The sequence below is a fragment of the Lepisma saccharinum genome, chromosome 14 (assembly GCF_977018435.1).
Source record: "Lepisma saccharinum chromosome 14, izLepSacc3.1, whole genome shotgun sequence".
NCBI lineage: Eukaryota > Metazoa > Arthropoda > Insecta > Zygentoma > Lepismatidae > Lepisma > Lepisma saccharinum.
Genome location: NC_139242.1, coordinates 61,391,361 through 61,419,293, shown reverse-complemented (window position 1 = coordinate 61,419,293; position 27,933 = coordinate 61,391,361). Strand labels below are relative to the sequence as shown.

At 39.7% G+C, this 27,933-nt stretch overlaps 1 protein-coding gene across 13 annotated transcripts in view; it reads right to left on the bottom strand.

Moving 5' to 3' along the window:
* Positions 1 to 27,933, bottom strand: part of DIP2 (disco-interacting protein 2) — a 513,412-nt gene that overhangs the window by 58,104 nt on the left and 427,375 nt on the right. For 12 of the 13 annotated variants that reach the window (XM_083135760.1, XM_083135758.1, XM_083135762.1 and 9 more), the window contains 5 exons: positions 6,414 to 6,542; positions 3,149 to 3,323; positions 2,492 to 2,604; positions 1,440 to 1,556; positions 102 to 307 (listed from right to left, as the gene is read on the bottom strand). In XM_083135760.1, coding sequence (XP_082991886.1) covers positions 102 to 307; positions 1,440 to 1,556; positions 2,492 to 2,604; positions 3,149 to 3,323; positions 6,414 to 6,542 — 740 coding nt within the window. Of the gene's footprint in view, positions 1 to 101; positions 308 to 1,439; positions 1,557 to 2,491; positions 2,605 to 3,148; positions 3,324 to 6,413; positions 6,543 to 12,169; positions 12,252 to 27,933 lie in introns of those variants that run through there. The other variant, XM_083135763.1, reaches the window with a different exon arrangement.

Below are 27,933 nucleotides of genomic sequence, written 5' to 3'. Positions count from 1 at the left end.
TAATATTAATGAACAATTTGAACAATCCAATTATAATTCAATTTCTATTCAAGTTAATTAGTGATACAGCTTTTGTGACATGTGCACTGAAATAAACTTACCACTAGTGTTTCTCCGACGGCTGGTGTCATGCAGCTACCTTCTGGTCTAGGTGCGTTAGGGTCTTTTGGATTTGCTGCTATTTCTAATTCTATGTCATCGTCTTCATAGAACTCTGGCAGAGGGCGTCGCTTGGGACGTTTTAAGGTGTTCAACAGCTGCTGGATTTTAGCCGAAACCTTCCACCGCCCTGTTCCAGTAACTGTTCCTGGAATCATATAGTCACATGTTACTTGAAGTTACAATTAGTCACATTTCATGCATTTCTGAATGCAAATATATCACAAACTTCAAGTATTGTAATTACATACTTGTAAATGAAATAAGCACATGCCCTGTGGTTCTCAAGAAAAGAAAGGTCTCTACATCAAGGTTGAATTGAATTGTTGATTTAAGTCTACTTTATGCACAGATAGGCTAATCGGGACTGGACCTACAGTTTAAAGTGGGATTCGAACCACTATCAATGTACCTCCAGTCAACCGGGTATCGAACCAAGACCCCTTGATTACAAGGCGACGACGTTACTGCTATGCCATCAGGGAGGCACTACATCAAAGTTAAAGGTAAAGTGATATCTTGCATAGAAATTTAAGTGAAAAATGCAGGCTCGATCATGAATAGAAGCAGGGTCTCTGGCATACTGTACAATGCTTTACCAACAGAGCTACTGAGCCATCCATGGTTGTACCTGATTTTTTTTGGTTTTCGTAGTTTTTAACTGTGTGCAATTGTCTCTGTCCATGCTACTGCAATGGGATCTGTGAGATTTTGCAAACTTCCCATTTCTAAGACAGTGAAACAGTTGGTACTTCTTGTATAATTTTAAAAACTTGAGAATAAAGGGACTAGGTTGGAGACCAACTACAAGTCTGTCTAAATTATAACAATATGAATACAGAAGTAAAATAAAAATTGAAAGTAAACTCTGTAACATGAAAAGTACCTACATATCCACTGAGGAGTTTAGTCGAACAAGTTCCAATATGGATGGTGACAGTGATCACTTACATTATCAGATGAAAGTAAACCATCTCGCAGATACATAAATACATTCCATGTGTGTAGTAATAACTTACTGCATCTAAAGTTCCCATAATACACGTGTATGAATTAAATCCTTAAAATACTACTACAAACTTTGCATGTGTCCAATGTCACTATATACAGAATGCAAAGTTAAATATTACTTGTGATGTATGATGATAACCTCAAAAATTAAAAAAAACAATAACCATACTCAATTTTTCAGGATATGTCATAAATTTTTGAATATGGAAAAATCTGCAATTCTTCACAATCATCACAATTTACTTCCAGTTACAAAATTCCACACTTACCCATATTATCATCCGACGCAGAAGACTGCCTAGATTGGTTATACCTATTTACTCTATCAGCGGCTGTCATCCTTCTAGATTGTGCTGTATTGTGGGTGACGTCAGGTGGTTGGGTACCTGGTAACAAATTAAGAAAAGATTAAGTTTAAACTTCTACAGTATTATTACCTGTCTGAAAATTGTATTTAAGTTGAACAAACATTTAAAAGAGACAAACAGAAACAAAGCAAAAAATGTATCTTTACTTACAATGAGCACAAAGTTGAAATAGTAAAAATGAACTCAAAATGTAACAATGAGAAATGAATTACTGGCACAAGAGGATCTGAAGAATTTTCTATCTATTTCAGTTACTTTACCTCACTTTTTCATCTCTTGTGTTAATCATGCTGATAAGGATGAAAGATGAGCTGATGAAATGGATAATGGGACACATGCTTTAACCAGTCTGAACCTGGGGCTTTTTATTGTGTTACCATGATCACTCTGCCATGAAGGCTGGTTACATGGTTTTTCAAATAGGTCGAGAGAATAAGCAATAATGCTGGGTTTTACCACCTGCTTAAATTAATCCCTTATTTACAATTGAAATAAGAATAAAACATCTATAGTAAAAGAAATATCTGCAATATCATATGCAGGCTGAAGGAGAAAGAAAACAGGCAAAATTTGGGGAAAATGTGAATAAATCATTAGTAAAAATATGTAGCCTACTTCAATACATATCCATTCCAAATTGAGTTTCTTTTTTAAAAAATGCACCTCTACATTGAACTGCAGTATTGGAACTCAGATAAATCAAAACAACAGTAATACTCACAAGAACACTTTCTACAACAGACACCAATGGAAACAATTTCATTTTGAAAATGAACTACTTTGCCAATGAAATTTTATTGGAAATTTGCTAGTTGAAAAATAAGTAATGCTTGCTCGTCATCATAACCCTCGTATACGATTACCACTTTGACAACAGAACTTGTGATTCAAATCCCTGATATCTAGATACTAGTTAATGTCAATACCTAATGCTATGCAAATGTAATACATACATGGTCTTAGATTCTGCATAACATCAGCCAGCTCCGTGATCTCCTGCTTGATTCGCTTATCCCTTGGGTCATTGCCTTCCCACCCTGTTAACCCAGGTCCTCCATTTGGCAATCTGAAAAAATAAATGAAATAATATGTAACTACACACACACATAAGCAAATATAAACAGACCTTATGTATGGAAATTCAACTTCTGCACAGTGAAACCCTGATTTTATATTACCAGATTAATACATTCAATTCTCATGTTCACAGAGAACATGTTATAATATTTTCCTGCATTATAAGCTTTTTCACCTTGACCCCTGAAAGAACATAAAAATCAAGGTCCCACTGTATGCTGTTTCTTTGTTAATGTTATAATATCTATGACAATGAAAGAAAAACTTACATAATTTTTATGCATACAAAATGTTTACCGTTATTTTAAAAAGTCTCACAAATTGCCACTAATTGTGTTATTAGTTTACTCTCTTTTAACAATTCTCTGACTCTTCAGTTCACAATGAACTTCCAATGTCAGATAACACGGCACTCTGGGGCAATGAAATGCCAAAATGCGAAAATATTTTCTATTTTCATGAAATAGTTCCTGTTTGGAAAACACCACGCACAATTCATTCTTCTGTGTCTTAAATTCAAATGACATCCATACCTGGTTTGTCTATCCTGCCTCTGAATCCTCTGCTGTGGGGGGGTTTCTCGTGCAGACCCTGTGCTGCTGGTGTCCGACTGCTGAAGCAATTGGGGAGTTGTTCTTGCTCGTTCTCGTTCTGGCGTGCTTTGCACATCTCCTTCATTCACTACACTGTCTTCGTCTGAACTTGAATCTATACAAACAGTATAAATGAATTATTTCAAATGGCAATGGACATCAATTACACCACCACAGCATGAAATATGATCAAACCTTAAAGGAATTAGGTTTTACCAATAAAATAATAAGACATCATAGATGTTCGATACACATATTTAGAGTCTGCTTGATCCTTGGTCTCCTCTCTAATATCCTATTTAAATGGACTTTCATAAGGGTACAGAGATTCATCAACATACAGAACAATATATGCTTCTCTTTTTTTACCTTTTTATTTTGGTAATTTTATTTCACATTTCTGCCTCTTGAGACTAATTGTGATGAATTATTATTAGGTGAAATTGATCAAGTGATAAACACAAAAATAAAAAAAACAACACAAATGACCAAGCTGGAACTTGATCTCGGAGAACTTTTGGCTGCAACAACAGATATTGTAATGCATTACAAAACAGATCCACCAATGAGTAATCATATTCTCAAGTGTTAGCTTAAGTTTGTTCAATAGTGAGGGGGAGGGGAGGGAGGGAGAGAGAGAGAGAGAATTGAGTTGATAGGCTAATTGGGATTGGACCTAGAGTTTAAAGTGGGATCCGAACCACTATGTGCCTCCACTGGGTATCGAAACTGAGGAGTGAGAGAGAGAGAGTGTGTGTGTGACTGAGTGTGAGAAACAAAGGGATGGGGATACAGAGTTTAAATTACATTTCTATCCTTCCTGCACAAACCCTGCAGAAAGGGGAGGGAGGGAGAGAGGGGGTAGATTGATAGATATGAGGGGAAACAAAGTCTATAAATTGTGTTTCTTTCATTCCTGAAGAAAATCACAAATCAGGTGAGGGCAGGAGGGGAGATTGATCTTAATGTGAATTAAATGCTCATACTCTAAAGTGGTCTGTATCATATACGGCAATGCTTAAACACTCCTTTAAAGAATAAGGATGATTAATGCACAATAATATCTGTGTTAGGAACCAAGTGACTCTAAATGGAATTTTCATATCATCACAGTCATAAAGTTCAATACACACTGTACTATAACAATGATTTAAAAAAATATTAAAGAAAAATATGACGTATCCTAAATAACTGGAACATATTTATTTCAATCAGTAGGAGGTTGATAAATAATAGAATAAATGTTTTGCTATTGACAGCTACTTATACGAAGGGGTATCCTAAAGTTTTAATTATCATCCGGAAGTTATTGAGCTATGTGAATGAAATTTCGCCAGTGTAATCATTGGCCCTTATGTGCATGATGGTGTAAGAATGTTCTTTGTATTCCTTTTACTTTTTTGACAGCTGTCGGTAGGTGTCAGTAATCTGCAAGATGTAGAAGAGTGAGGCTCGTAGCGTGATTAAGTCCCTGCATTTGAAGGGTTACAGTGCTCCGCAAATACATGATGGTGTTTGCCCGTCACATGACACTGCTGTGAGGTGGAAGATCACTCGTGGAAGATGCGGCTACAGTGAAGAAAGTGGAGGATCTCCAGCTCCTGGAAGACCGATGAGTAACCTTCCACATGGTTGTGCAGTGTATGGAAAATTATTCACGAAGAACTCTGCATGTCTAAGGTGCCAGCATGCTGGGTTCCGCGGTCCGTCTCCTAACCCACAATGCATCTGTTCACTCATCTCAAGCTGCTGCGTGGAAACAAGGCACTTCAGCCATGAAATAAATACTGCTGCATCTGCCCTATTCTCCTGATCTCGCTCCAAGTGACTTTTCTTGATCCCGGATATGTAAAATCCACTGCGGGGTCGGCGATTCGACAACACAAATGTTGTCATGCAAAAGGTGGAACATTGGTTTTGACTCAATCTGAGGACTTCTACAATGATGGTCTGCGGAAGGTCAAGAAACGCTGGGAGAAATGTGTTGCATCTGCACAGTGACTATATAGAGAAGTCTTAAGGACCACAACTCGGAATAAAGTTTCTGTTTCATTTAGCTCATGGTGATAATTAAAACTTTACGATACCCCCTCATAATCTATCCATGGTCTATGAGATTATTTTTGCAATATAAATAAACTAATTTTCTGGAGGTCTAAAGTTTCATTGAGGGAACATCCATGACACATCTATGTATTAAATGTTTATCTTTTATGACCCACAAAGATATTAATTTGTAATCACTATATTAAACTGATTCTGATATTTCTATGACATATTTATGAAATGCTTTCTCTCCTGCATTAATACAATCAAAATAAGGTTTTCAACTCATTGTACCAAACCAAATTCCCTAACTTTTCCAGGTAAAAAAAAACAAAATTTTCCAAACCACCCTACAGAGCTTTAACATAATAAACAGGCTTTCAAAACTTCAGGTCAATGTAAATTTATTCAACAATGCTGAAAATATAAGAACATTTTGACACAAAATATCTCCATAAATAAATACACACAAACAAGTAACTAACTTTTTCCGTGAGACTTCTTTAAGGTTCCACAGGTTTCATAATTTCGGTGGCTCCTGCCACTTTCCCAAAGTTTCAAAGTGGATGGTGGCAGAGGCCACTGAAATTAATAGAACCTTTAAAGTATGTGTTTTGGGAAAATTTAGTAACTTGTTTACGTGCATTTATTATGCGACTGTGTATTCTATTCCCTGTTAATGAAAAAAATACCTCCAATTAAGAAGCTGGTTGAAGGAAAAAAGTCAAATGTGTTTTTTGATATCTCATCCTAACAAACAAAAAATATTTAATTTCAAAGAATTTTTAAGTTTTTTTTAATACTTTTACAAAATTTCCTGATTTTTCAAGGATTTCCAGGTTGATGGCAACCCTGTCAATAGAACAGCAATCTAAATGTTTCTTGATGACTTACCAGTAGACCTACATATCAGTATATATATCACTTTACTTCATCAGCAGCCAAACTACTCAGCACAAAATTACAATGAGCTTAAGCTGGACACAGCAAATAGCTTCTTTTACTTAAGCAATTATTTCTTGTGCAGCCATTCCAGCTTAGCAAATTATAAAGCTACACTTATTACCATTAAATGAACTCAAATTAATCTGCAGAGAAATCATGAAAACAAGATCATGAGAGAGCCAGACAGATAAGAAACCTGTGGAAGTGTACCTACCCGAGTCATGCCTTTCACGATCAGGGCTTTTGGCCATTACGGAGGTCCTCTTCGAAGGCATGGGGAGCGAAGGTTTCGGCCTGTTCTGCATCGCTGCCAGGGCTTGTTGTACGGCCTCCTGACGCACCTCTGTGACCAGACCAGACAAATTCTTCAGCACATGTTCTTTACTTATATTAAATCATATAATTTATGGTAAAATTCAAACAGTTAATCCTAAAAATCAGCTCATGTGCCTTGCATTTCTGAACTCGCACAATGCATACTTAAGATCCAGGTGTTCTTACTAGAAAGCTTCTGCTGACAGAACACGAGAAGAATGCAGCTGGTGAAAATCAAGTCACAGTAACAAAAATATACGCAGTGACTGAGTACATCCAAAGTACATACAAGAGCAAAATAAGGAACTGCTGCTTGAAAACCTGTCTTATGGACTTGAGGAATCCAAGTTACCCTTTGATTCAACTACATTAACTGTTGATTATGCACATTTACAAGGTACAAATATTCAATCAAAGTTCTCTTTTAATCTATAGATAAACACAGAATTCTGTTTGGTTAATTTAATTATCAGGTGAGTCTTACTTTGGTGTCCATGTATGTTAATTACAATGCAATTACACTACAAATATTTAATCAAATTGGTTGCATTAAATATAACAATAATGCTGTCTTTTTAAACTTTAAATTTCATTCTAAAAAAATAAGTGGCAAAATTAAGTAGGGTGCCTGGAAGGGGCATGGATGGGACGTTGCCACCTGTGGAAAATGAATCAGTCTTACATTTCACACACACAATTTTAATTTCATTTACAGTAATTTGCATCAATTATTATAAAGGGCTGATAATTGCAATAAAGACTGGTACAGATTATTGCTGGAACACCATAACTTCAAACTTAGGCAGTGTTTTGGATAAACTCTAAACTATTTAATGGTAGAAAGTTATTTCTGTAATTTGACCTGGTCAATCAACAGGTAATATTACATAACACACTAAACTGCAGCCACACTGGTGTAACAATACAAGGTAACAATAGTGACTGAATAATTCATGTCACATGATCATTATCAGCAGGTAGTTATGTACAGGTGGTACTTGAAGGGGGGGGGGGGATTTCCATGGGGTTACTAATTTTTGGCACTTTGAAGTGGGGAACTGCACATATAATTTACATCCCAATGTTTCAAGAGAAGTGCTAATAAGCATTTCATAATGAAAATAAAATACATTAATTTCACTTATGCAAGGCAATAATGCTAACATCTATACAAAGAAGCTTAGTGAGTATATGCATACTTATTATAACTATATAGGGAAGCTCAAAACTTAATAGACTATCCGTTAAAAATGCTTTACTTTGTGAACTGAAAAAATACTTCTAAGCTTGAAAATACTTAAATCTTCGGTAAATGAACCCACACTTTTTATCTATTATGTTTTCCTTAGATCAAATATTACATTTTCCACATTTTTTTTTTATGGCAATGAGTCCAGAAAGTTTTGAACTTGGCTGTACAAGAACATGAGCTGAGCTATTGAGAATGATTATGCAGAGCTCTGGGATCTATACATCCTCCTTCGCTCCTCAACTAAAAACTCCAAACTTAGTTAAGGAACAAATACAAAGGGAATGCACTTGTACTTTGGGTATGATGATACTACATAGTACACAAATCAGACTTGATGACAATGACACTTTCCTGTATCATGCAGCAATGTACATTTTCACAAAACCTCTTACTTGCACAAAAAAAAAAAACAATGTTGTGCTGGTGTATGACACATGAAATGGAAACAAACAAAAATATGCATGCAGCCAATAGTCATGCAGATGCCTTATTGTTAAATACCCAATTTATTCTTTATGGTACATACCTGCACATATAGCCACTTAGTAGAACTTTGACATGCAAAATACCGCTTGTAATAACCATAATTATCCACGCCCAGTGCGGTAAAACTTCTTTTTCCGTGCACTTTCAGCTGTTACAGCGGCTGTGAGCTGGTAGCTGTGTCCTTTGCAGATGACGAAGCGGTGGTGACTTCACCATCACGTAATAGCTTCCATTATTACTTCCACCCACCCAATACGGTCTCCTGCAATCCGAGGCTTCGCTACCTGTTTCACTGGTGCTCGGGTGTAGAAAGGCCCTGCGTCATGCCCTTTGAATGCTCAAAAACCTTTTTTCTTTTTTTCTAACAAGCGAAACGGTCCCGTTCTCGTAAATTGCAGTCCTCCAAAACCAGGTTGAAGGCCAACATAACATGCCATCCGCAGTGTTGGAAAATAACGCAATTCCAAAATAACATTTTGAGAAATGAGACAAAGCAAAATCTCATTCTTGAAGAAACAAACTGGCGAGAACTTGATACTGAAACCATCATATTATTATGCTGGGTTACATAAATACATCTCGGAAAAGTCGATATTATTGCTGAAACATTTACTCAAGAGAAACAGGACATGACATAGAGTGGGATGAGGCTAAGCAGATAGGAAGGGAGAAGAGAGTACTAGTGAAAAAATGGAAGGAGGCCAAGGAAATAGAGAAGAAAGGCGAAGAAGACACAATGAACTGGAATGGGGGACTGAAGATAAACAAAGAATGTAAGAAGGTGTTAGAAAGAGTGGAAAGGACAAGAGAGAAAGAGGAGAGAAGAAGGAAGAAGAATGAAGGAAAAAGAGCGTGAGATAAAGAGTCCAAAGAAAATATGTTTAGCCTTTTAGGTGAAAGTTCAGTTGACAAGGGAAAGCCACCTGCTATAATGTTCCAGAACAACTTTCTAATAGTCTGGAGGGGAGTAATGTCTGTTTATATATATCGTCCTGTTTTGTACCTTGTTACATTTGTACTTGGTGCAGAGTCTGAAGAAGACCTTGCTAGAAGGTTGAAACGTTACGTTTAGTTTATGTAAATAAATTTATGCCTTGGTCATCATAATGAGTTTTTCATATCATGGAAACAAGGCTTAATGGTGTTATAATTTACTCAAGTGTGTAATCAACTCCACCCTCCAACGGGCCCTTTCAAGATTACTTTCCAAGTCGTGGGATTTAGGAACGAAAAACCCTCCAATCCTAATATAGGCTACTGGGAACGAACACAGTTCTCCCATTTGATTCGATTTGATTTTTGTTATTGAGCGTCGCATTTCTTCCTTTTTGGCTAATTGCGACAATGGGAATGAATAATGATGATGCAATTGATGGACACTCACAAAGAACACCCATCCCCACGCCGGGATTCGCGTGCGTAATCGTCGTGATGAAAAGAAAAGTAAAGATATCAAGGTTCGAGTCCTGGCAAACCAGTATTTTTCACTACATTCCACAGTGGTATATCTGCTGTGCGTGCCAGAGAATTCTCCTTGACCGCACTGGGGGTGGAACGGATAAGAGAAACAAACATAAGAAATGCATTGAGAGGGGAAAAACCGTAAATGACATCACAAACACAACACAGCGAGCGATAGTAAACAAAATAATCGAACGCATACAAACGGAACACTGATCTGAAACCTGTAGCGTTGTTTCGGGCACGTTTCTTCCTACTTCCCCCTCGCGTGTAGGTTCGTCCTCTCGAGCTAGACTTGCTTTTCGTGATCGAACAGTATCAAATCCCTTTCATGTACATAAAAAAAAAAAAACGCCTAATTATGGTTATTTCGGGGCTAATTCATCTCTAGACCTTCAGATTCAAAATTCTATGCAAAGAGAGCGAAACAGGACACAAAAAAGTATCGCTTAGAAGCGAAGTTTCAAGTTAAGGACATTAAAAAGGTGAGGTCAGTGTAACATGAAGGAAGTTCCTCGAACTGGACGTAGATCAACTTCCACCACAAAACCGAATCGACTTCCGTACGACAGCATGGAGAGAGGGGGGGAGGGGGTGACAAATGTGCGATTCGGCATGCCAGGGCAACAGAATAGCGATTCCTTTCGGGACATTTACTAAAACCCACCAGAGCGTGCAAAACGGGAAAGAATAACCCCTTCGATGGTACTCACCGCACACGAACCCTACGTGACAGCAATTCTCGACGACTTCCATCCATAAAAGTTAGTCAGCTATTTCCACAAATGCGACGGGAACTACAGTTTCCAGCATGTGTGTCAGCGGACATCCTGTACACACGTTATTTTTTTTATACACATACCGGTTGAATTCGCCGTTCTGCCATCAAAGCGGGAGGTGGGTGTACAGGCTATTGAAACGCAGAAAGCGTAGTACATGGGCCATTGTGCCGATGAAGTAAGGCGTGGTCTCCGGAGATTTGAGAAGTTAGGAATGTCTGACATGTGTGATTGGTTGAGGATTAATTTTTTCGGCCTTATCCTCTACAAATTTTCGCAAAGGTCCAATTTCTATTCATTTTAGCCCTAAGTAAATTTACCTTTAAACACACTAAAAACTACCTTACGTAGCCGAATGAAAATTCTGGATACATTCCTGAGCTACTTGATCCTTCATCTGGGTGTGTAAAGGGTGGGTGGCTAAGAAGTACTACACTCTGGTAATTGCAGTGTTGCAGCCAACGAGGCTCTGGCGCCTGCAGCAACAGCCAGTGTAATCCTCTGTAGGGACTGTGTTGTATCGTTTTTGACTGATTGATTTATTGATTTGATGTTTTAAGTCCACTTACGGCTAATCGGAACTGGACCTACAGTTTACAGTAGGGTCCGAACCAACCACTATGTGCCTCCACCGGGTATCGAACCCGGGACCCCTTGATTGCAAGGCGATGACGCATCCAACATCGGGAAGGCTGACAACTGTGTTGCATTTGTGAGTTGTTTTCACCCGCTTCATCTTATCACCATTGATTCCCATAGTCGCGATTAACCAACACTGGAAGAAATGCGAAAACTAAATCAATCAAATCTTTTACCTAATACCTGAAGCCGCTAAACATTAAAGAAAATAATTTTTAGTCAGCAAATTAGGAAACAAAATACTGCCTTGGCATAATGACGTAAAATTACCGCTCTGCTGGTAATGGTTGAGACGGTAACTCGGTATACGAAAGGGCAAGACTGTGGGTCCGTGTGCCGTAGTCTCGTTGGCCTGCAAATATTGAAGTTTCCAGTGTGTGAGAGGGAGAAAGGTGGCATGTACAAATGTCCAGCGTTCTGGTTTCTAGTGGGAACTGTCGTGGGTTGGATTTCTGATATGGTCACATTCAGGGGCGGCGATTAGGAGGGGCGAGGGGGGGCTGTTGCCCCGTCCCAACATTTAGCCACTTTTGCCCCCGCATTATGCTAAACCTTATATACAAAGGGATACAAAGGGGAATATACTGTATTTGCCCCCCCCCGGTTTTGTAACCCAATCGCCGCCACTGGTCACATTTGCCTCCAACGAAAACCCAATGTCGAGGTTTGGTCCTCGAAGAGTCGTAGCGCACTTTTGTTTCACATAAAGGAAGTAAACGGAATTGTATCTTTTGAAACGGAGAAATCTGAACAACTGAGAGCGACAGGAATCGAACCAAGAACCTCTTACTTTGTCACTAAACTCCACAATGCAACACCCCTTACACGGTCCCTATTATCCTCGCTTGATGTTCTCACCAGGAACCGCGAGCATAAGAGCGACAGCGCTAACCATTCAGCTACGCAAGATCTCACATAATCACTATGTTATCGGGAAAAATCCAAGATGGTTACGTAACAAAAATTACAAAACAGACGTAATCGATAACTTGAAAAGTCCACATCAAATCCACTGAGAATTTGAAATCTAGTACTTACCATAGCTGGGAAGTCTCATCTCAACTTTGGAGAGCGTAGACTACAACTGGCCTAACAGTCAAACCATGAACTTCCAGAGCGAGGTACCTCGATGGGCAACATGCAAGAGGCGTCTGCAATTTATGAGTCACCTTGCACTTTGGAAAACGTAAACATGATTACTTTTTTTGTATAAATGTAAACAGCTGAACAGCGCTGCAGGGCACCCTGACTCCATCTACGTGCTGGCAGTCTTGCTAACCACAAACTCTTCCCTTTTGGAGGAAGTGAATCACCACAGAACGATAAACAACGGCGCAACACAACTTTGCTTCTTGGAAATTAACAGTCGCATAATAAAAGGCAAATTGTCATTTTCCTCTGTATCCAGGAAATGGTAAGTGGCAGACGAGTACATTTTCAACAAGGGTTTTCTGGACACCATAAAGTTGATTTGTGCGATTAGGTTATCCGCGACCTCTTGAAGGTACCATTCTAGCATTCGTCTCTACAGAGTGACACGGGAAATTCGCCTGGATTGGGATTTCAACCTACGGCGTCCTGCATATGAGCTCATCAAGTCAGTGGCGGTCGGAGGATACAGACAAGTTTCAGGAATGAGCCCAAAATGGTAAAATTCTTTCCTGTAGTCGCTTGTTAAAGCTCACTCTCATCTCAATGGGTCAAAACATATATATTTCAGTAGCGTTTTTAATTTTTTATAATCAATACAGTTCGTTGATTGATTGATTTGCTTTATTTTACTTTGCATCTTGTGCTACTTTTGGCTAATTTGCGAAGATGGGGATGATTGATGATATAATGAAATTGATGAATGGACACTCACAAACATCCATGCCCATGCCAGGATTCGAACCCAGAACCCATGGCGTCGTATCACGATTCTTACTACAAATTTATTCATGCGAGAGCAGTTTAACAAAGACCTACGGTGCAAATGTTATACCTTAAAGGTAAAAGTAAAACTTCCCCGTGCATATAGCTTCGTGCCAAGAAGGTACATTTATGGGGTGTGTGGGTAGGGGCACCACACATTCTCGATCTCAGCTATTTTCGAGGTGATGTGATCAGAAACACGGTCCGGCCACTTTTACCAACTGGTTTAAGGCTGGGTGAGCCCCAGTGCAGCTTTATGCGGGGACAACCCGGGAATCGAACTCGGGTCCCCCGCGCGGCATTCAGACGCCCTACCGACTGGACAGATCACCGCGGCTCTAAAATTTTGTTCCGGGTGAGGAGCAAACTTTTAGCTTTTTCTTCATTGGGTACGCAAGAGTACACCGTACCGGCATCTTTTCTTAGGTGAGAATAAAATAAATTACATTTTATTTTAACGAAAGAAAAGCGCGGGCGTAATTACACGGATGTGCGGTAACAAGATATTTCAGACCGAAGCGACGGGCACGACAAGCTCCAAACTACACATGTCAAATACAAACGAACCCTCAGAAATAAATGCAACCTTTCGTATCGAAGCGACATATCGGCCGCTTTCACAACAACGTGCAGCGCATGCGCACGGATTGCATGCGCTCGTGTTGCTTCGGTCAGAACGCTCCCTTCGGGAGAATTCGCACGGAAGCGACAGGTGACAACGTGTCGCTCGCGGATTTCATCAGTCGATAGCAGGCTTGTGCAACGATGCTCTTAATTTACTCGTTCCCAAGCGACATGTTTTGCTTGTAGCTTCGGTCTGAAATCTCCCTTACAAACAACTTGGAAAAAAAAAAAAAAAATACTGGAACTGTTATAACTAGAGACCGGATGTTAGGCAAAATGCCTATTCTATCCTGTTAGAGATATGATGAAAACGAATGTTGCGAAGGCCAGGGGGGAGGGATTAGCTTCATTCAAAGGCAATTTAATTTTGCGTATTTCATACGATATTGCCTATATTGTTTCATAAATTCCAGATATTGCCTATTCTAGGCATTTTCTTTAAAATTGGGACAGACTGAACTCTATGCATAAAATTTCCTGTTCCCAGGATTAGTTTCCGATGCTTCCAAGAAATTTAAAAATAACAGTTAGCGAGTTATTGCAGCTAATAAGGACTTGGACAAATTAAGGGCAATTCAACAAGTTCTGAAAGGTGAAAATATACAAACTGAGTTAGATCCACATGTTCTCGCGTGCTTTAAGTATGCTCCGGTAACATCTGTGGAGGTCGAAATATCTCTTTCAATTCTAAAAAATGTGTTGTCGGATTGCAGACATAACTTGTCGGTTGATCACCTGAAGAAATACCGTGTTGTGATGTGCAACCACAATTAGTGCTTCTTATTAAGAGACTGCCAAACAAAACAGTACAAACTTGAAATGCATTTAACAGTTTCTTAGTTCGAACTGCTGTGTGGAATATATAGTGTAATTTTTTTTAACTGAAATAACCCTGTGTGCAGTGATAAAGTGTATATTTAAATAATTTGCGTACTGGTTGGAAGTAGCCAACAATTTATTTTGCCAGACTATTGTGTGTAGCCATTATACAATGGAAAATTTTGGGCTGACGTGACTCCTGTTTGCAGTGATTTATTTAGTACAATATTGGACTGCGTTCCTAATCATGAGCTCCTGGTTTATTTTAAGTACCTATAAAGAATGTATGTTTCTATATCATTTAAACACCTATTTCTTTTTGTATGTCTATCTTCATTACTTTGAGTTAAATTTCATTGCCTTCTTTATCGCCTATTTGTATTTTAATGCCTATTTTGAAAATTATAAGTGCTTATTTGCCTGCCTATTTTATATGTTTTTAGTGCCTAAACATCCGGTCTCTAGTTATAACCTATGCAAATGCTTCTCAACATTCGTGTATGATGCAATTAGTTATTTGATCAGTTCGGAACTTCAATTAACGTATTCTCCACAATTACAATAAAGTGCTATATTTCAGCTGGCGAGCAGGCACGTATTAAGGGGGACGGCGAGAACCAAGTGTCTCAGAAATAATAATCATAATGATGAGAAAAATGTTTAAATTAAAACAATTATATACTTATATTAAATTATGTAAATTAATTAATATTGTTATTATTGCATGAACAGATAAAACGACGGCATATGAATAGAGATGTAATAACACGTATTCATTATCTAGCTTACGTGTAGTTAAGATCGCCAACATTTGTATTGAGGAAATTAATGTCAAATAGATAAAGAATTTAATAATTACTGAATAAAAAAAGGATGTTAGGTCCTATTGATAAGTAAAATTCTTCATTATTTATTAAAAATTGTTATCCATATCATCACAAGTAATAGTATGCATAAATCATCTTTCGTACTGTCATTGAACAAGCCGTATGATCCCAATATAATCCTTGCCTTCCAGTAAGTTAGCCAGAAATAACCATCGATAATAATACAACAAATGCTAAACAAGTGTATTTTCATTATTTAATTTTGGTACGTGGTAAGTCTTTCGGGGGGGGGGGTCCGGATTCCCCTAAATACGTCCTTGCTTGTAAGGTTGTTTGTTAATGTCATACTGGGAGGGGGGCAAGGGCCAACCCCCTAAATTTGTTTTTACATCAAGAGCACGTATCTAGAAATATATTTCGGAGGGGGTCCGAACCATGTGTCTCATAATAATAATAATAATAATAATAATGTTTAAATTATTATAATTAATTAAAATATTCAAATTAATATATTTTTATTACATGAATAGGCAAGAAGACGGAATGAGGATATTTATGATAACAGCACGTATTCATTATCCAGCTTAACGTAGTCAAGGTTGGCAAAGAACAACGTGGCAAGAAAATTAATATCAAATAAAGAATTGAATATTTTATTGAATATCAAAAAATGATGTTAGATCCAGTTGACGGAAAGTTAAGTTTCTGATAATATTTTATGCATATTGAGATACTACAGAACATTCCCTGACATTCGCTACGAGACTCGGCGGCAAGCGCCCGGCATCAGCGCTTGTCTTTCCCGGTGAACGGGTCCGCGACAGTCGCTTATATTAAACCTCGTAAAAAAAAAGTTTAGAGTAACAGGGTCAGTTCTGAATAAAAGTGGAAAGAAAAATGGGGAAATAAAGTATATAAAGACAATCCGCACAACATCCGTGAGTTAAAAGAGAGTATTGTACGAAAAATCGGGAGAATTACATTAGACGAACTTGTACGTGTAAATGCCAATTTCCTTCGGAGATGCCAGGAATGTGTTGCAGCAGAGGGACATCATTTTCAACACCTTTTGTAGTCAAGGTTAGTACACAATATGAAAACTGTAATTTTAATAGCCGACTCTAGCGACTGTCGCTGACCCATTCACCGGGAAAGACAAGCGCTGATGCCGGGCAGCTTGCCACAGAGTCTCGTAGCGAATGTCAGGGAATGCTCTGTATATAGCATTAGAATTAAATCTTACATACATCTTATTTGATACTGTCATTCAAATTCGTATGATCCTTGCCTTCCAATAAGTTCGACGGTAAAAATAACCCTAGTTTAAACAAGTAAATTTTCACTATTTAATTGTAGTGCTTACTAAGTATTTGGGGGGAGAGGGGCCCGGACCCCCCCTCTCAAATACGTCCTCTGTCTAAACCTATTGGTGATCCATAACTAATACAATCCGTGGAAATGTAATCGCCTTGAACAAGACTGGCTTCGTGAGACGGCGCAGTCTGGGAGAAAAAAACTTCAGAATGCCATCAAAGTGGCGAAACAGCGAACTGCTGAAAATTTGTCTCGGTAAACGCGGAGCACCCTGTAAAATAAAAGCAACTTCAACCCCTTGAACCCAGAATGAAAGGCGAAGGGAAGACAGGAAGTATTTTTCCAAAGAAATACAATCACGACTCATTTCTCTCAGTCTTTCACCAGGCTCATTCACTCCTTCACGCTCCTGAGAAGTTCACGACTGCACTTCGACACGGTCTCAGGAAGTGAAAACGAACGCAATGACCTTGGAAGAAAGCTATTCACATGTCAAGGGCCTTCGACCCCTCTCCCTCCACACATACGCACCCTCTGCAGGCGGTCACGCGCCGGCTCAGACGACCTCCAAGGTCGGACGAAGGTGGTTCTTAACCCAGAGGACACATTATGTGGAGGCGTGGTGTAAATTCTTAATGAACTGGAAACATTCGTATCGACCAAGCGTTACGAGTCTCACAACAGACGTTCTCCATTAATAACTATTATTCAGTCGGAGTACGAAGAAGGAGCGTTTATACAGCACTGTCAGATGAATATCCTTGTCCATCTGTCAACTACAACATGACTGACATGAACGCATGAAAATAATTAAAAATACAGTAAAACCTCGTTAATCCGGACCCCAAATAAGCCGGACTTCGCTTAATCCGGACAGGCAAAAGAAAAGCAGAATGCAAGGTTTTAAATGTGGCTAGAAGTCAACAAGAGAACTTACCAAAGAAAAGACAGTCAACCACTGATGAAATTCTGTTTCCCGCAGACTTTGTACTGTCCTGTATAGTGTATTTAGGCCTATGCCCTTTAAAAACACCACAATAAACGTGTTTTGTTGCTACAAACGGAGTTTTAATGCACTTTCTACTGTTCTCTTAGGTTATTTCAGTTACTCCGGACTTTCGTTAAACCGGTCAACTTATCCCCCATTAGTCCGGAATAACGAGGTTTTACTGTACATTAATTACACTTAACTATGTAAGGTAATTTTTCCTGTGCTTTATACAATGAAGGCACACGGAGTTAGGGCTCCATACATTCTCGATATCGGCCATTTTCTTTGGAAGTAGTGTGATTAGTACAACGCTCCGGCTGCCTTTACTTCCCAGGGTTTCCTTCAAGTCCACATTTATTTGAGGCTGGGTGAACCCCAGATCAGGGTTGTTAAAGGCTCAGGAACCCAATAGAACCCTTGAGCCGCTTTATGCACGGACAAGGCCTAGATCATCCACCCCGGATCTCCTGGCAGTCAGACCTAGTTAACTATATAGTAGCCGTTAATGGTAATCTTTTACGGTAGTTGGATGACAAACGAAAATCGATAGTGTTGGTCAAGTTTTTAGACGCAGATTGTGGAAAGTATAAACGTGTGCAGACGTACACTAAGGGTAGCACTAATTATCGCATTGGATCGGATTTCGGCGGAACTTTTACACTGGCGTTAACGGCAGGAAACTGTAGAACAAAATAAACTTTATTTCAGTGTGAGCGGTCGCATTGGAGTCGATCTCATCTGCGTGCACACCCGGACATCACCGACCACCGATTCGAACCAGGGTTGTTAAAGGTCCAGAAATTTTAAATAAATTCAATTCCGGTCCAGGAGAGAAAATCAGTAAGAGTAAATGGGTTCTGGACCGTAAAGAACATTTTTATCTTTAAAGTATTTCAATTCGGTCCAGGAACCTTTTTACCAGATCAATTTAAATACGGTCCAGTATCATTTTTTTTCCGGCTGAATTTAAATATGGCCAAGGAACATTTTTTCAGACAATTTAAATTCGGTCCAGGAAGAGTTTATCCGGCTCAATTTAAATACGGTCCAGGAACCTTTTTTCAATGAAACAATACGCAACTTGGACAGCAGGAACCTATTTTTCAATTAAACAAAACGCAACTTGGATCTAATTTAAATTGTGCGAGAAAAAAGGTTCCCATTAGAATGTATGGATTTCTGGATCCTTAACAAACCCAGGGTTGTTAATTTCCAGGAATTGTAAATAAATTCAATTCCCATCCGGAAGAGAAAATCAGCAAGTGTAAATGGGTTCTAGGCCGTAACGAACCCTTTTATGTATAAATTATTTCAATTCCATCCACGAACCTTCCTTTCTGGATCAATTTAAATACGGTTCAGGAACCTTTTTTCCGGAAATACGATTCAGGAACCTTTTTTCAATGAAACAATACGCATCTTGGACCGAATTTAAATTGTGTCCGGTCCTGCAGGGGAACCCCATAGAACCCATTACAATTTATGGGTCCCTGGACCTTTAACAACCGTGATTCGAACCTACTCTAATCATTTTGTTTGTTTCGGCCGAATTTGCTAGAGGTGTAGTGGTGTGAGCTCTTCTTATTTGACCTTAAGTTGTTTGGGTGCACGACTCAGAAACTATGATAATCGGTTTGTGCAGCACACTATACCGCGTTTGTTAAAACCTGATTCGCTTCCCGCGCTTGCTGTTCGCTGGCTTTTCTAGCAGAAACCACGCGGCATTGCAGACCGCGTTAACTCCGTGCTGGGGAAAGCCGTAGCCAGGCTGTGAATAAAATACGTGGAAATGCACAAATATACACAATTCCCCTTCCTGAACGTTCCAGCTAAGATGACACTAAACACAAAAAGGACACAAGCAAATATCACCAGAATAAATTCCATCCTGGATACTTTAAAACGCACACTAATCAGCACCACGCTTATTCAACAAGACACAAACAAAACACGTGAGTTAGACCGCAACGTGGCAACAGCGTCTACGTAAGCGCCTTTCTTCTGCCTTCCATTCGTTCCTCGTTGCCCAGCAGACGACTTTTGACTCGTTTCTCATTGGCACCGAAACTTTCGAGCGATCGCTAACGCGGGGAACGGGACAGGTTCTAACAAACGCGGTTATACAAGGCCAGGGGACTTGGGTACGACTCCCGGCCTGGGTATGGGTGTTCTTTGCGAGTTCCCATTATCACTCAAACCCATCGTCGAAATTAGCCAAAAAGTAGCAGGAAAGCGAAGCGAAATAACAAACCAAGATAATTTGGAGCCAGGAAACTGTGGGGAGTTCCAAGCACTATTTTTTTTCGCTCTTAAAAAAAAAACGAACAATATTCCAAAATCGTCGGCCATTACGGTACAATCTGCACATCAAACTCTACCAGCACACTGGTGATACTCCTGATGCGATAATTATGATAATAGACTTATTTCTTAAGCGGGGCAAAGTTCAGTCTAGCGTTGCACTGGCGCCTAACCCATGACCATAGAAAAGTTCTATTCTATGCCATGACAATGTGACCAGAACATCCAACAGTCGAGCACCGCCGAACACAGCAGTGTAAAACTTCTGCAGAAACCGGATCAAATGTGACTATAAGGTTGTACGCCCTGCTTGCGAACTGATGGGTCGCAGCATGCACAGCGACAAGTACATTTCTCTCATCCAGCATCCACAAACAAAATGTGATCCAGGCAGGAGAAACTGGCGTAAAATAAAGGAAAGAATCCTGCACATACAGGGGATGGACAAAAACATGGAAACACCACGACATCGGAATGGGTGATATGGACGCAATTTTTCCACTTGAAATCGGACGCGGTTGGACATTTTTTTGTTTTGCGCCGTGAGATAGGATCCTGTCGGACTAGTAGGAGTCGACAGTTGCGCTGTAGGTAGCGTGCAGTGCAGTTGATACTGAATTATGTCCGAGCTGACAGTGTTTCAAAGAGGGCAAATTGTTGGTGTCCGCCTTACAGGCGCCTCTGCTACCAAAGTAGCCATGTTATTTGGCGTATCGAAAGGGACTCTATCCAAGATCATGATGACATAATAGTGTGTTCGGAAAGACATCATCAGATAAACACCTGCGTGGATGAAAATGTACACTGATTGATTGATTTAGTTTATTTTACTTCGCGTTTTGTGCCACTTGGCTAATTTGCGAAGATGGGGATGAGTGATGAAATGATGAATGGACATTCACGAACAACCAAGCGCTTAAGCGGGATTCGAACCTAGGACCCTTGGCGCCGCAGTGCGATGTGCTAACTACTCGGCCACAAGGTCCGGCGAAAATGTACACTGAGTGCCAGACACAGAAGGACACTGAGGAGGATTGTGACCATGTTTTGCCTGAAGAATGATGCAAGATCCCATTATACACCACCCGGGACTTGCATTTGTCCATTCCTTGAAGACTGCAGGCTGTTTTGGAAGCTAAAGGCGGTCCTGCACCTCATTAGCTACAGCATTCCGGATTTTCTTCTCAGGTGTTTCCATAGTTTTGTCCATCCCCTGTAGTAGAAACGAAGCCATGCAGGTCACTGACAAGAACGCGTGCAAATTTCCGCGACGCATGTCACCTGCAATTTGCCAACTCAACTTTTGCAGTTTCCTAAATGGGGTTATGGTTCTACGGTCGTGCGTTCAGAGAATCCGGACGGGAAGTGGAAGGGGCGGGGGCAAATTTGGTTTCCACGATCGATCAATTTCTACACGTACCAGTTGATACGAGACACGCAATATGCGTTCAGAGCGCTGCGGGGGATGGATAAAGAGGTGGGGGTGAATTCCTACCGGAGACTGCCGTCGGCGCGGTCATGTTTCCTCCGTGGACGCCCGGTCTATCCAGAATTTTCCACCTGAGACGGGGTGAGGTCGGTTTGGGGAGGTGTAAAGGTAAATATACAGGGTGTATCAGAAGTCCCTTACCACCCCTTGTAAAATCCGCAGTGATGTATTTTCATGGAATTTGATATGGGCGATACAAAATAGGCCTAGGGGACACCCTTTGGAGTATGTCACGGGGACGGCCGCCATCTTGAATTCAACCCTCTCCTCGTGTGTGTGTGAAATGAACAAGAGAGTAAAGCGTTCTTTTTAAGTTGATTGTTAAGTTGGATACGGATGTTTGAAAAATATGATGAATAAGAATTTTCAGAATCCCATGTATTTCCCAATTTCAGCCTGACATCATCCACATCGAGAATCGAAGCCGGGTCTCCCGTGTGACATCCACACGCTCTACCGACTGGACCACCACAAAAGCGCTAAATGCCAACAGAAGTCATACTCCCTCTCTTTATGTTAATATCCCCTTTCAAAACTTCGTGGCACACAACAGTACAAACCAAATTGGAATATAGCATGGCTACAACCTCACGAAAAGTGGTACCTATAGCAAAAATACTTTATATTATATTATAAATATTTATGTTTTGATGCTGCGTTCCCGCAAAACGTGCCAATTAGCGACTTCGCATTCCGGTTTCTCTGCAAACAAGTTTTTCACTTTCATTACCCTTTACAAAAAGTTTTAAACTGCCTCAACAACGTTTTTCTTTCATAATCCACCAAAAAATCTGAAACCGCAGGAGGAAGAGGAGGTGTTAAATTAACGGAGGAAAAGGAACTAAGTTGAAACGAGAAATCTCTTAATTAACCCGCAACTGGCGCTGTCTTATTATCTTAATTGCCCCTCTGCTAATAGAGGGAGCGAGATGCAAGCCCCCACGGAGCTAGGCTTATTAATATAACAGAATACCATTGCATAATTAGCTTCAGCTAACTTTGAAGAGAACAAGGAATGATACATGGAAGTTAATTGCTTTATGGTAGTTAATTTTAAAAGCGCCATTCCCTACAAGGTTTGTTACTTTTTCATACATTTACCCTACTTTATGTACTAAAGTTGCAATGAAGTCTCTTTGGCAATATGTAGAGGGCGTTTGTTAAGCTTTTGTCTCATTTTGACGCACACGATTTTTTTTGGTACTAACGCAGTGCTTCATTTTAGACCACCGTTACTTTCTCACATAGTCATCTTGCTTTATGTAGTAAAGTTACTATTGAGTCTCTTTAGCAGTATATACAGGGCGTTTGTTAATTTTTTGCCTCATTTTGACACCCACAATTTTTCTGGCATTTCGTACCCGATGTTACGAAACGAAGTGCTGGATTTATACATAGATCACTATGATGCGGCAAGGGTTTCAAAAGATAATTTTCTTTTAGCATTTTTTTTCTAATTTTGAACAAATAGAAAAGCTCTCTCATCCCCTGCTGATCATTCAAGAGAATCTATTTGGCTTAGTTGTACTATTGTCGGGGTCAGGGGCGACCCAGGGTAATGTGAAGTGAATATATAACCTCTCCCTTGCCAAGACCGCAGTGCGTGTTCAATGAACACATCCTTCTCGAGGTGACACTGATTTCGCTAAACACTGTGGATCTAGACTGGGAAGTCGATAAAAATCCATGAAGAGGGGCAGCAGCCTCTTCAGTACTGGCCTCGAGTCGATGAGGACATCAGTCTAGAACCAGACAGTCACAGGCGGAGTTGGAGCAACACAATGGCTGTGACACTGCGAGGGAGTAAACCCTCCAAACTGGCAGGCCGGAAAGCCATAAGAAGGCAGCCCCTTCATTCGGCTAGACTCACCGTAGGGCTAACAACCCACGTGGCATCGAAATTCATTTTATTCAGAGAAGACATAAGGTAGATGCCGGACACATCAAATGGAAACGACAAGGCAAGAAAGGGAAAATTATTATTGGAACATGGAATATAACCTCTCTGACAGGAAAAGAATGTGAGATAATAGAAGAAATTGGAAAATACAAGATTAAAATCTTAGGCATAAGCGAGATCAAAAGGAAAGGATCAGGAGAGATGCTGATGAATAAGGGATATACCTTAATATTCTCAGGAGTAGATAAGAAAGCAAGAGCAAAAGAAGGTGTAGGTATAATATTTGAAGAAGAATGTATGAAGAAAATAGTAAATAGCAAAATAGCAATAGAGAAAGAATGATTACATATTGTATAGACAATAATTTACTTATAGGAAATACATTTTTCCACATAAAACAATACATAAAATAACATTTGTAGCAGAAAGGAGACGAGCATGAAGTGCAATAGATTATTTCACTTACACAGAAAATACAAGGTATGCAATACAAGATGTTAAGAGTGTACAGAAGTGCAGAACTAAGCACCGAGCATAAATTACTAATAATGAAAACAAGATTTCAGGAACCTAAACGATACAAAAAGTAAAGTACACAAAAATCAAAATAGGAGAATTAAGCACAGAATACAAGCAAAAGGAATTTAAAAGGCAAGTGAAGGAAGAGTTGAACAAAAGAGAGAGAAAGCTAAGTATCCAGAACCAAGATAAAGAAGAATTAGAAGAAATATAGAATATTCTAAAAAGAGTATTGATTAAGACAGCTACAGACGTGTGTGGCTTAACAACTGTAGGAGATCAAAAGAAAAGATCAACATGGTTGAATAACTTGGTTAAAGAAATTGTTAACGGAAGAAACAAGCATGGAAGAGGTACATGGAAAATAAAACCCAGGAGAAATGGAATGAGTATGTTCAGAGGAGAAATGAAGCAAAAGTAGCAGTCCGACAAGCAAAGAAAGAAAAATGGGCAGAGTTTGGGTTAGAAATAGAGAAAAACTATCAAGGGAATAGTCGAAAGTTCTGGCACACAGTAAAAGCAAAGAAAGGGAAATATGGGAAGATAATAAGAAACACAGAAGATGAATCAGGAAAGATCCAAACTGAAACTGAAGATATATTGAAGACATGGAGTAAGTACTACGAAAACACATTTAGAGATGAAAATGGAAAGATGAATGAAGAAGATGCAGTAGAGAGTCCAAATGTAGATGAGGACGGAAGAGATGAAATAAAAATGCAAGAAGTGGAGGATGCAATAAAGAGAGTTAAATTAGGAAAAACAGCACGAGCATACCCAGAACTAATAAAGATGGGAGGAAAGAAAGTTGTACAATGGTTGTGGAAAACTTGTAATGAAGAATGGAAGAGAATTAAAATACCCAAAGATTGGGAAAGAAACATGATCTTACTAATCCACAAAAAGGGTAGCACTGTAAAATATGAAAATTATAGAGCAATTTGTCTATCTTCAGTAGTTTTAAAAATATACACAAGAATTCTAGAAAGAAGGTAAGAGATGAAGTACAGGAGGAGTTAGAAGAAGAACAAGCAGCTTTCAGAAGAGGCAGACAAACGCAAGACCACATTTTCACGCTACGACAAGTCACAGATAAATTTCTAAGCAGAGAAAAATAAATATTTGTAGCCTTTTTGGATTTAATTTGATACAGTACCACGACAACAACTGTGGTCAGCGTTACAGAAAATAGGAGCCTCAGAAAAACTAGTAAGAAGAATACAAAGTGTCTACAAGACAGTTAAAGGAATAGTGAGAATAGAAGGCGAGAAATCAAAATAATTTAACATGAACAAAGGAGTTAAACAAGGAGATAGCCCTTTATTATTTATAATATTAATGGATCAAATACATAAACAATGTAGAAGAAGAACTCGAAATTGTACGGTTGGAAATAGGAAACTGAAACCAGTTTATATACCATCCTTTCTGTATGCTGATGACATAGCATTAATAAATATTCAAATAACATCCTAAACAGGAACTACAACATACAGTAATAGAATTAGCCAGCTCAATAAAAGATAGAGAAATGATAGTGAATCCAAAGAAGAGTAAAGTAATGCATATATATCAAAGCTTGGAAATGAAGAGAGATTGCAGATAAAATGGCAAGGAGAACAGCTAGAACAAGTGAATAGATATGAATATTTGGGAACAATAACAACAGCCGATGGAAGAAATAAATAGCAGGGTTCAAAAAACAAATAAAATATATTACCAAATAAGTAATACAATAGTAGGAAAAAAGTAGGTACAAGAAAATACTAAATTAAGGATTTATAAAATCATAATTATACCAACAATGCTCTATGGCATAGAAAGCTTAACGCTCCAAAATAAGCATAAAAGTAGATTAACAGCAACAGAGATGAAATACCTCGGAAGTGCCATAGGAAAAACCAGACGAGATAGAATCAGGAAACAGCTACAAGCAGAATCAATTGAAGAGATAATAGAGAGAAGAACACTGGGCTGGTATGGCCATGTCATGAGAATGGGAGAAGAATGAAAACCAAAACAAGTAATGGAAGAGAGACCAGAAGGAAGGAGAGGAAGAGGAAGACCTCGGACAGAATGGGAACAATACCTGTCAGAGATGGTTACTAAAAGACGGAAGGCATTAATGGAAGTTAAGAGAATGGCACAAGATAGGAAGAGTTTTAGTAGATGGCTGAAGGACCCCGACGCCTAACAGCACGAAGGGGAAGAAGAAGTAAGTAAGTACTATTGTCTAAGCTCTTCTTCTAGAAAATAAGCTTAACTATGGCACCATTAAATTACTGAGAATATCCACGGAATAGCAATTTAGAGGAACACAGAAGGTCGTTTCATGTCGATGGTAACAAAGTTAGAACCCACCTCACCTTAAGAAAAACCGTGACGCCACGAGCGGTGGTGCTCCATGTGATAACCCCGTCTTGCAGCAATGGCCCTGCAGCCGAGTTTCCATTGGAGGAGACTGCGTTGAAGAAAACATTGGTCCAAACGATCATATTCCTCCTGACAAGCTTTCCAAAGACCCTCAATTGTGCGGGGCCGTCTGCTTCCCAAGGCTCGTTTCAACAACGGAGACCCACAAAAATCCATGGAAGAGGCATCGGGGGATTTCACAGGGATGTCTGTAAAGGGGATTGCATGAATGCCCGTTTCACGTGCCATCCGATCCATGTATGCCTGCGTGGACTTTGCCGTATGACTGGAAGCCTTGTCCTGGTGGATGACAACACGAGATGTGTCGCTGCCATAGATAGAAGGAATATCATGTCTGTAAAGTGGCTCCAAAATATTCGTCTGGTAATAGGCTGCATTTATTTTAGCCTTTTTTTCCACTCTGCGCAGTGGAAGTTTGCCGTTATGGCAGTAACCACCAACAACCATGAACGCACCTTGAAAACTTTCTGCACATTCACGTACCCACTCAGATCGACCTCTTGCATCACGTGGACGATAGTAGATGGCCCTTTTTTACCACATCCCGTCATGCTTCATCCAGGGACACTACATACTTCAAGCAGTCCCCTGCCAGATGGCGTTCGTAGAGCTTCCGACTGTTGGTCTTCCTCTCCTGGACATGTGAGGCACGCAACTTATGAACTTGAGCCTTGTGCTTCCGCACAAGTTGTAAATCTTGGGCTATGATGCGATTTACAGTTGCAGGGAAACATTGCACTGCCTGTGCAATCACTCTTTGCGTTGCAGGGTTTTCACATCGCACCAAGGATCTCACTTTCCGCACAACATCGGAGGAACGCTTGGGCTTCCGATATGTCCGAGGCGCATTTTGACTGGTTCTAGTAACAGGTACGGTGCAAGCTTTATGGCGATTGAATACTGCATTGATGCTCTTCTTTGACACATGGAATGCTTTCATGTGGCACTGTTTAATTATCTGGCCATAACTATAACCAACGCCGGAAAGGGCACAGATGTACCCCTCCCAAAAGACTGGAATTTTTGGTGCCATATAAACACTCACTCACACACCAACCATCATCTTTGAAAGTCAACACACAATACTTTCGTCCTACTGGCTCTGGCTGCTCTGTGCTGTGCCTACGTGCTGCTCCTTGGTGATCGAAATTGTTACCATCAACGTGAAACAACCTTCTGTATTCTTTCCCCCGAATGTTACAGGGCTACGTGTTATTCGAAAGTATATTTAGCCTACCAAAATATAGCCCCTCCTCTTCTCCCTGGCATGTCCAGTATTTCACAGCCTGCACACACGAAAGTTGCCTTTAGGCAATCAAAGTGCACGACACTGTTGAACAAACAACAAAAAAGTCACTGGATTTGATTGATGGAATCGCGAAGGTATGACGACATTGATGAATGGGCAGTCACAAAGAACACATGTGGCAAGGCCAGGATTCGAACCCAGGACTCATGGCATTGTAGCACGCGGTGATAACCACTCCGCTACGGAGGTCAGCGAAAGTTACTGGAACGACAACACCAAATAATTGTTTCAGCCTCCCTGATTGGTTGCATAAAGCATACTGTTGAGTAAGTTCTTTCTTTACGATTCATTACTGAAAATTGCTCAGTAATTTATGTGCACGGTGTATCATTTTCAGAATGAAATTTCGCACAATATTTTAT